At 51.9% G+C, this 9,996-nt stretch overlaps 1 protein-coding gene across 4 annotated transcripts in view; it reads left to right on the forward strand.

The window, feature by feature from the left end:
* The window catches only part of CPT1A (carnitine palmitoyltransferase 1A), a 61,764-nt gene extending 58,149 nt beyond the window's left edge, over nt 1-3,615 (forward strand). For all 4 annotated transcript variants that reach the window (XM_068166667.1, XM_068166669.1, XM_068166670.1 and 1 more), the window contains one exon: nt 366-3,615. In XM_068166667.1, coding sequence (XP_068022768.1) covers nt 366-452 — 87 coding nt within the window. In that variant the 3' untranslated portion in view covers nt 453-3,615. The remainder of the gene's footprint in view (nt 1-365) is intronic.
* Nucleotides 3,616-9,996: the final 6,381 nt, after the last annotated feature.

Genomic DNA, 9,996 nt, shown 5'->3' on the forward strand with positions numbered 1-9,996 from the left:
CTCAGGGAGCTGCAGAGAGCAATGAGGTCTCCTTTCAGCCTCCTACAGACTAAACTCCCCCAGCTCCCTCAGCTGCTCCTCCCCAGCCCTGTTCTCCAGACCCTTCCCGAGCTTGCTTGCCCTTCTCTGACCCTGCTGCAGGCCTCAGAGTCCTCCTTGCAGTAATGAAGAAATCATTGTTCAGTAGCAGCATGAACCAGGATTCGTTTGTACAGCATTCAAGTTCTTGTGTTTTAGATTTCCCATTTTATGGTGCAGTTCAGGCTCTAATTCTGCAAGCTCCCAACTGACCACCTGTGAGAGGTTCCTCCTTTAGCTGCCTGTCAGCACCAGTCTTGGGTTTTCTGTTCCTTTTGTTTCCCCAGGATTCTCACCGGTTCGGATGCAACATCCGCAAGGCCATGACTGACATCGTGGCCTTGTTCACCCTCAGCAAGAACTGCACCAAGTGATTGGCCAGGAGCCTCCTCTGGACAGAAGGGGAATTCTTCTGCACAGCCAGTGTGAGCAAGGTTTGTCAGACAGCAGCTGGAGAAGAAACCGAGTCACCACCTTCGTGATCACCTAGCACAGCCTTAGCAGTGCAGCCAATAGTTCTTGCTTCTTGATTCTTTGTTTCAGTAGTTTGGAAAAGTTTCTTTCCACAGTGGGAAACTTGGGAACTCTTTGTCTGTAGGGAGAAAGTGTGGAACCACTGCATGAAGTCCTGCCTGGCTGAAGTCCTGCATTTTGCTTTTCACTTCTGTACTCCTGCCCTTTTGGAGTTTTGATTGTTTGTTGGTTTGTGTTTTCTTTTTGTACTTCACATTAAGGCTCCTTCTGCCCCAGGACCCAAGGGACAAAGAACCACTGCCTGGAATAGCTGGGAAGAGTTGATTTGCTTTGTGTTCATAGCAGAGTGTTTCAGTCTCTCTTGCTGCTTTGTGTCAGTGAGGGGCAAAACCTGTGCCTCTTCCACTTCATAGTTTTGGGGCTCAGGGTTTTGGTGTCTTTGGGCATTTTGGCTGGTTGGTTTGGGTGGGGTTTCTGTGGTTGGCTTTGTTTGTTTGATTGATTTCCCCCTCCCCCAAGTTAATTTCTGTAAAATATGTTTTTTAAAACCTAAGCCAGAGGAACACAGCAAGGAGCAGTGGGAAGTGCTGCTTTGGGTGGCACAATGTGCACTTAATTAGCCAGATGTGCACTCAGCTAGCACAGCGTGCACTGAACTCACGGGTCGGCCACATCCAGCTTTGTCTCCATGCAAACAGACCTGTGCTCACCTGAGGGCCTTCCAAAGAGGAGGATCCCAAACCCAGACAGGAAAAGGTTATGCTGAGAGCTGGTTTTACACTGTTGCAGTGGTGAAGAAGGTGGAGTAGCAGTAAGGCAGAGGTAGTTTTCAAAGTGTAAGATGGTGGTGGCCTAAGTAGGCCTGAAGGTGTTACCATGTGGTGCAGTTTTAAGGCTCTTCAAAAAAGGAAGGCTTTTAAGCCTTGTGTAGGGTTTAAAGCTCTGGTGAAGTGCTCCCACCTGAAATAGCAAAGGTGAGTGCCCATCAAATACAGAAGGAACTTTGCTTCCCACATGCAGACTCCTGTGTGTGTTTTGGTGCATGATGGTGCTGGTGGCTTGAGGTCAGAGTTTCTGGGCCCCAGGGGATGTCATACCAGTTCAATGCAACCTGTTGCACAGGGAGGCTGCCTGCAGGAGCTGCTCAGCTGCAGTTTGCCTATTGCAGCCTTGGAGAACCACTGCTACACTGCAGCCATCTGCAGAAGGCTAAACTTGGAGCTGTGCAAAGTAACTCCAGAATGGGACAAGCCTGGCCTTCCCAAAGCCCTCCTGGGAGATGCTTGTGGTCTGGAGGGAGGGGAAAGCTGTTTTGCCTGAAAAGAGGAAGATGTTTCCAAGTGCAGAAATAAAATGGTTACCACAAAATGAAGCAGCTTTGTACCTGATGCTTCTCTCCCCCATGCTCCAGAGGTGTGGTTTGTTTGACACCTTGCAGTGCACTCTTAGCTCAACTGTTTGTATTTCTGTCTAATTATTTGATGTTTAAATGTGAGGTACGTGGCATTTACTGACACAGTGACTGCTGCTCCAGAGCTCTGCTGGCTTCAAGAGGCCTTTGGGGTTAATCTACAACTCACCAGACTTTGAATGTTTTCTGGCCAGTATTTCTGACCTCTCTGCCTCTTGGTGTTGGCTTTGTTGTGTTGTGTTCTTCACTCTAGCTGTTAGCACACCAGTACAGATGGGTGTTTGAGGTGGGGGAACCTCAGAGAGCCCACATCCATACTTAAACAAATGCTTGCTTACATAAATGCAGAAACCCTTGCAAGGACTTGGCCAGAGACACGGAGTCACAGGTGGTAGGAGTTGGAAGGGACCTCCAGAGATCATCCACTAGGGCAGGTCACACAGGAACCTGGACCTGCAGGCACTCATTGTTAGGCTACAGTGTGTGGGAAAGGACCCTCTGGAATGAGCCTTCCCAAACTTCTGTACCATTTCCTTTTAGAGCTGCAGAAGTTAAAGCCCTGTCCTGTTTTACTGACCCTTGACCACTCTTTGCTTCAATTAACATTAGGACAGATGAGCTCGGAGGAGTTTCTGTAGTCAGACAAACACCACCAAGAAAAACACGATAACAAAAGGGCAAAAAGTAAAGGAAGAGCAAAGACTTTGGACTTGCCTCTCAGGTGGACAAGGTGGTGTGAGTCTCGTTGTAGTTCGTGGCAGTGATCAATGCAAGTCCCATTCCCAGTGAGTCCAGCTGGCACAGAGAGCTGGGGGCCACTGGCAGTGTTCTCAGCAGTTTGTGGTGTTGAATGTGGCGTTCACAGATCTGCTTTCCATTGGTTTCATTTGGGGTAGGTCAGCAGTCCTGAGCAGCTGAGGTTTGCTTCCATTTCCTTGCCAGTGTCAATGGCTTGTAAATAAAGTCTGCCTTTTGTTTAGGATGTAAATGTTAGGAATGCAGAGGGAAAGTAGGCTGTTAATAAAGAATTAATTTAAGTCTGGGTGTTCAGTGTTGTGTACATACAGCCAAGCTGCCTGCTTTGTTCTGCTCAAAAGCCATAGGAATGAAACTGCAATTTTCTAGACCTAGATGAAGCTCCTCGTGAGGGTGAGCTTTATCCTAAGGGAAGCTGCTCATACTCCAGAGAGACTCATCTGCTACTAAGGCCTTAAAGCACTCTTTGTTTTTCCCTCTCCCTTCAATCTAAGTGATTTGAGCCCTTGAGGAGATGGTAAAAGGAAGATTGATTGATCCTAAATGAAACCTGTGCGTTGAACAGCAGTGTGGAGTGGGTGGGATTCCCCAAACCTTTCAGTCATTTCATGCTGGAAGTTGGGAGAGCAGGAGGTGCATTGAGAGGCTAACTCCATTCCAAACCAAATATCCTTCTAAGGGTTCTGGTTTTTGAGGGACTCAGGAAGTGTTGCCTGGTCTTGACAACGATGGCTCTAAGCCAGCCTTGGTACCACTTGTCTGCTCCTACTAAGTAGATTAATTTAAGCTTTCTGGTTTTATCCTCTAAGGTTGATTTTGTACATCCACAACTTTGTGTCTTTTCTACCCTCTTCTGTCACTTCAAACAATGAAATAAAGTTTCTCAATGACCACTACTTGCTTATGCTGTGTCACGTTTGGGGTTGTTTCTTGCCTCTCCTTCCCAGCTGCCTTGCTGCTGTTTCTGGCCTTGTGGAACCACTGCCCTCAAAGCCAGGTAGGAGCAGCAGCAGCAGAGTGCTCAGTGCAGCACTGGCCTGGAGCAGTCTTGCTTCTTAAGGAACTCTTGTCCAGGGTCAGGAGAAAGGAGAAGCCACATGGCTTTTAAATGAGATTCCAGTAACTGCTGGAATATTTCTGTGCAGCAGTGGCCTTGACAGGGACCAACCTGCAGAAGCTTAATGGGAAGGCAGTGGAGAAGCAGTTGAGGTACAGATAGCTGACACTGTGAAAAGGATCTTTGCTCTATCTGAAGATTCCTGGCACCTGAAAACTCCAATTGCTTTAGCACTGGGGAGTACCTTGGGTGCTTAAAGGGTTTTGTTGTCATTCTATTTTGTTTTACTCTTTAAAGGTTAAAAAAACCCAAACCCTAAGCACCCAAACCAAACACACACAAACCCTGTGCAAGGCCTACAAACCAGTTTTGTGCCACAGACCATTTTCAGTCCTTTGCCTTACTGTTTTTCCTGGGTCGTGGAAGCACAGAATTGTTTGGGTTGGAAAAGGCCTCTGAGCACATCCAGTCCAGCCAGCAGCTCAGCCCCACCATGGCCACCAAACTTTGGCCCCAGGTGCCATGGCCACACCTTCTTGAACACCTCCAGGGCTGGGGACACCTCCCTGGGCAGCCTCTGCCAGGTCCTGACCACTTTGCCACCAAAGACATTTTTCCTCCTCTCCAACCTAAGCCTTCCTGGCACAATTTCAGGCCAGTTCCTCTCCTTCAGTCACTTGAGGCTGGGGAGCAGAGCCCAACCTCACTACAGCCTCAGTTTCTGCTGTCTTTGATCTTCGGTGGTCATCAGTAGTGGCCTGGTAGGTCTGGAATGTTCTCTGAGCTCTCTTTGGCTGCCTCTGTGAGAAGGGAAAGGTTTGCACAGGCAGTTGGAGGAAGGGCACAAAGAGCAGAAGCTGGAAGCAGCTATCTCACAGAACTGCAGAATGGCTGAGGGTGGAAGGGACCTCTGGAGGTCATCTGTCCTGTGGCCCAGGGGATTTCTGAGTATCTCAAAGGATGGAGACTCTACACCTCCCTGGGCAAGCTGTGGCAGTGCTCATTGAATGCTACAGAGAAAAGGAGTTCGCTGACATTCAGAGGGAAAGGTGCCGGTTCCAGTCGGTGCTGTTTGCCTCTGGCACTGCAGACAGGTCACAGATCAGAGGATGTTAGGGGTTGGAAGGGACCTCTGGAGATCATTGAGTCCACCCCACCTGCCAGAGCAAGGCCATAGAATCCAGCACAGGTCACACAGGAACGCATCCAGACGAGCCTTGGAAGTCTCCAGACAAGATGACTCCAGAAGTGCTCTGGGCAGCCTGCGCCAAGCGCTGTGACTCTCACAGTGAGGAAGTTCATCTGCCAGTTCTCTCAGGACCCGTGGCTGGAGCTCATTCTTTTTGTGTCCCTTTCTTGGAGCCTCTCCAGTGTGTCCCTGTGTGCCCAGACTGAGGAGCCCAGCCCTGGCCACAGTGCTGCCAGTGTGGTTTTATCAGTGCTGGGCAGTGCTGCCACCTGGGCTGGGTGCCAGGGCCCTGCTCAAACTGAAGACAGTTTTCAAGGGAGCCCCCATGGGTGTTCCAGGGCTGCTCCCCGCAGGCTAGAGGTGAGCAGCCGCTGCTCCCCATGCCCCATGGGAAGGGGAACCACTCAGGGCAGGGGCAGGGGAAAGGCTCAGGCTGTGCTTTGCCCTTCTGCCCATCAAAGCAGCACAGTGATGTGGGGCAAGCAGGGAGGGTAGCTCCTGGGGAGGTCTTGCCCCACAGCTGCCCCTGGGCTGGCAGTGGTTGGTTCACGTGAGTCAGAGATACCTGAGCCTTTAGGGGTCTGCCACTGCCTGGTGCAGGCTGGGGGATGTGGGTAGAGGTCTCTCTCCATATTAGCTGGGTCTAAGTCTGGAGCAGGGGTGATGAGAGGACCAGAAGGGCTTGGCCAGGGCCTGTTGAGTGGTGGCCTTGTGCTGCTCTGGGTGGAGGTGCTTGGGCCCTGCAGTCTCTGCAGCTGGCAGTGGTGATGTGGAAAGCAGAGGTGAGGGTTGGCCCCTAACTGACACAAGATGTCTGGGAAGGAGGTTGACTTGCTGGAACGAGTCCAGAGAAGAGCAACAAAGTTGGTGAGGGGTTTGGAACACAAGCCCTATGAGGAGAGGCTGAGGGAGCTGGGGCTGCTTAGCCTGGAGAAGAGGAGGCTCAGGGGTGACCTTATTGCCCTCTACAACTACCTGAAGGGAGGTTGTAGACAGGCTGATGATGGTCTCTTCTCCCAGGCACCCAGTACCAGAACAAGAGGACACAGTCTCAGGCTGTGCCAGGGGAGGTTCAGGTTGGATGTTAGGAAGAAGTTCTACACAGAGAGAGTGATTGCCCATTGGAATGGGCTGCCCAGGGAGGTGGTGGAGTCACCGTCATTGGAGGTGTTCAGGAGGAGACTTGCTGGGGTGCTTGGTGCCATGGGTTAGCTGTTTGGGTGGGTTGGATTGGTTGATGGGTTGGACACGATGATCTTGAAGGTCTCTTCCAACCTGGTTTGGTTTATTCTAATATTCTAACAAAGATGACAGTATCATTCGAGCTGAGTGTGCTGGGGCACACCTGGTTGGTTGGGGTTTTTTCCTTCTGGTAACTACTAAAAGCCAAGTGGCAAAATTCTGCTTTGTGTCTGACTGCTGCTGTTTAAAAGCTGTAAGGCTCTGCTCTGGTGGTAGATCCAGCTGGCTTGTGCTGGCATGCTGCCCTCTGCTTCCCAGGGACTCGTGGAAAGGTATCGGTTCCAGGCCTGCAATTTGCTGTAGGCAGGATCCAGAGCCCCAGGAGCCCTGCTGGTGCTGGTTCTGCCGCCCTCTCAATCTTGCTCAGTTAAGATTGTTTCGTTCACTTTTAGATAGAAAAAATGTTCAGAAGAATACTGAAACTGAAAGCTTAAATATCTTCAACCAGATACAGAGACATGAGCCAGCAAAGCCACGTCACCTCGTCCATGACTACGACAGTTGAGCATTCCTGGTGCTTAGGGATGTGGTTTGGTGCTGGCCCTGCAGTGCTGGGGCGAGGGTTGGACTGGAAGAGCTTGGAGAGCTCTGCCACAGTATCACTTAGGCTGGAAAGGACCTCGAGGATCATCGAGTCCAACCTATCAACACAGACCCCATGCCTAGACCATGGCACCAAGTGCCACGTCCAATCTCCTCTTGAACACCTCCAGGGTCGATGACTCCACCACCTCCCTGGGCAACCCATTCCAATGGTCAATGACTCGCTCGGTGAAGAACTTCCTCCTCACCTCGAGTCTAAACCTCCCCTGGCACAGCTTGAGACTGTGTCCTCTTGTTCTGGTGCTGGTTGCCTGGGAGAAGAGGCCAACCCCTTCCTGGCTACAACCACCCTTCAGGTAGTTGTAGAGGGCAATGAGGTCACCCCTGAGCCTCCTCTTCTCCAGGCTAAACAACCCCAGCTCCCTCAGCCTCTCCTTACAGGGCTGTGTTCAAGGCCTCTCCCCAGCCTTGTTGCTCTTCTCTGGACACCTTCAAGTGTTTCGATGTCCTTCTGAAACTGAGGAGCCCAGAACTGGACACAGGACTCAAGGTGCAACCTAACCAAAGCAGAGTACAGGGGCACTATGACCTCCCTGCTCCTGCTGGCCACACTATTCCTAATGCAGGCCAGGATGCTATTGGCCCTCCTGGCCACCTGGGCACACTGCTGGCTCGTATTCAGGTGGCTGTCGATCAGCATCCCCAGGTCCCTCTCTGTTTGGGAGCTCTCCAGCCACTCCAACCCCAGCCTATAGCTCTGCATGGGATTGCCGTAGCCAAAGTGCAGCACCTGGCACTTGGACTTGTTGAATGCCATCCCATTGGACTCTGCCCATCTGTCCAGTCGGTCGAGGTCCCTCTGCAGAGCCTTTCTACCCTCTAACTGACTAACATCTGCCCCTAACTTTGTGTCATCTGCAAACTTGCTGATGACTGACTCTACCCCTTCATCCAGATCATTGATGAATATGTTGAAGAGGACAGGGCCCAGCACTGATCCCTGGGGGACACCACTGGTGACTGGCCTCCAGCTGGATGTGGCACCATTCACCACCACTCTCTGGGCTCAGCCTCCAGCCAGTTCCTAACCCAGCACAGAGTGTAATGGTCCAATCCACGGGCTGACAGCTTAGCCAGCAGTTTGCTGTGGGGGATGGTGTCAAAGGCCTTGCTGAAGTCTAGGCAGACCACATCCACAGCCTGCCCCACATCCACCAGGCAGTCACCTGATCATAGAAAGAGATCAGGTTGGAGAGGCAGGACCTGCCCCTCCTAAATCCATGCTGGTTGGACCTGAGCCCTTGGCCATCCTTCAGGTGTGCAGTGATTGCCCCCAGGATAATCTGCTCCATCACTTTCCCTGGCACTGAGCTCAGGCTGCCAGGCCTGGAGTTTCCAGGTTCCTCCATCCGACCCTTCTTGTGGATGGGGACCACGTTGGCCAGTTTCCAAATGCCAAATGGATGGATTCTGTGATTCTCTGTGTGATTACCTGATACAAGATCACTAAGAGACAGTGGATTTGTAACTGAAATACTTAGTCAATAGTCCAATGAGTGCTGAAAAGCCTGATCTGGAAACTGCAGTAATGAACAATCCGACAGCAGCAGCACTGCTGGCTGCTCAGAACAGGCACTGGAGCACTGTGACTGTGGGAGATGCTTTGTGCTCCCTGAGAACTGAGACTGGGAAAACAGGCATGGAATCACACAGTGGGCTGGGCTGGAAGAGACCTCCAGAGCTCATCCAACCCAAGCCCTGCACTCAGCAGGGACATCCTCCCCTGGAGCAGGCTGCCCAGAGCCCTCTCCAGCCTCCCCTGGAACAGCTCCAGGGATGGAGCCTCAGCCACCTCCCTGGGCAGCCTGCTGCAGTGTTCCAGCAGCCTCCTGGGGCAGAACTTGTTCCTCACATCCAATCTCCATCTGCTCTGCTCTGCTCTGAAGCCATTGCCCCTGGGCCTGTCCCTGCAGGCCTTTGGGCACAGTCTCTCTGCAGCCTTCTTGTAGCCCCTTCAGGTCCTGGCAGGCTGCTCTGAGGTCTGCCTGGAGCCTTCTCCTCTCCAGGCTGAACACCTCCAGCTTCCTCAGCCTGTCCCCATACCAGAGCTTCTCCAACTCCCTGAGCATCTTTATGGCCTCCTTTGGACCCTCTCCATCAGGTCCAGGTCTCTCTTGTGCTAAGGGCTCCATATCTGGCCCCAGCCCTGCAGGTGAGGTCTCCCCAGAGCAGAGCAGTGGGGCAGGATCCTCTCTCCAGCTCTGGCCACACTGCTTTGGCTGCAGCCCAGGCTGCCCTTGGCCTTCTGTGCTGCCAGTGCCCATTGCTGGCTCCTGGCCAGCTTCTCCCCCCCAGCACCCCAAAGTCCTTTTCCTCAGGGCTGTTTTCTATCAGCTCCTCCCCCTGCCTGTCCTGATGGTGAGAATTCTTCCCAGACCCAGGTGCAAGACCCTGCACTTGCTCTTGTTGAACCTCATGAGGTAAATGTTGAAGTACATCTGTCCAAGTGTTGAATGTCTGAACTGGGATTGGTTCTAAGTGGCAGCATGTGGAAGGTTCTTTCAAGCACTCTCCTGTCTGATCTGCTGACAGAAGAGAGGGAAATTCAAATGCTGGTCTGCAGGTTTCCTACACTGCTGCATAGTAGAGGAACATAGAATAATACCAGGCTTTGTCACCTCTTGTTGGCCCAAGTCTAGCAGGGTCCTGTTGACCAATTCTGGTCAGGCCAGTTAGGGAGGGAGCATCTCCTAAAGCCAGCCTGAATGCAAACTGCCTGGTGGAGCTCTACCACTATGAAGAAGTTCTTCAGTAGGAGGGTGGTGAAACACTGGAACAAGTTGGCCAGAGAGGCCGTGAGTGCCTCCTCCCTGGGGGGTGTTTAAAGCCTGGTTAGCTGAGGCCTTGGCCACCTGCTCAGTGTGTGTCCTTTCAGCTACCCCTTCTAGAAAGGAACAGAGCTGTGGCTGCCAATCCACTTAGCATTAGCATTCCCTGCCTATGGAGAGAGTGTGGGGGGAGGTTATTCTCTGACAGCTTTGGAAGGCCTTTGCTGAATTAGAGGAAGCTCTGCTTTGTTTTTGACCCTGAGGGGAATGTAGACACCTTGTAACTGAAGGAGAGAAGCTGGGCAGAATTTGGTTGGATGTGTTAAAATATTCTTTTGTCCTTTTGACCTATTGTATGTCTTAATTACAGGCATGCCAGCAGCAAATGACCAATGGAGATGTGCCCCCTGTGCCCGCT

The sequence above is a fragment of the Melanerpes formicivorus genome, unplaced genomic scaffold, assembly GCF_026170545.1.
Source record: "Melanerpes formicivorus ecotype bairdi unplaced genomic scaffold, bMelFor1.0.p_v2 SCAF_103, whole genome shotgun sequence".
Lineage (NCBI taxonomy): Eukaryota > Metazoa > Chordata > Aves > Piciformes > Picidae > Melanerpes > Melanerpes formicivorus.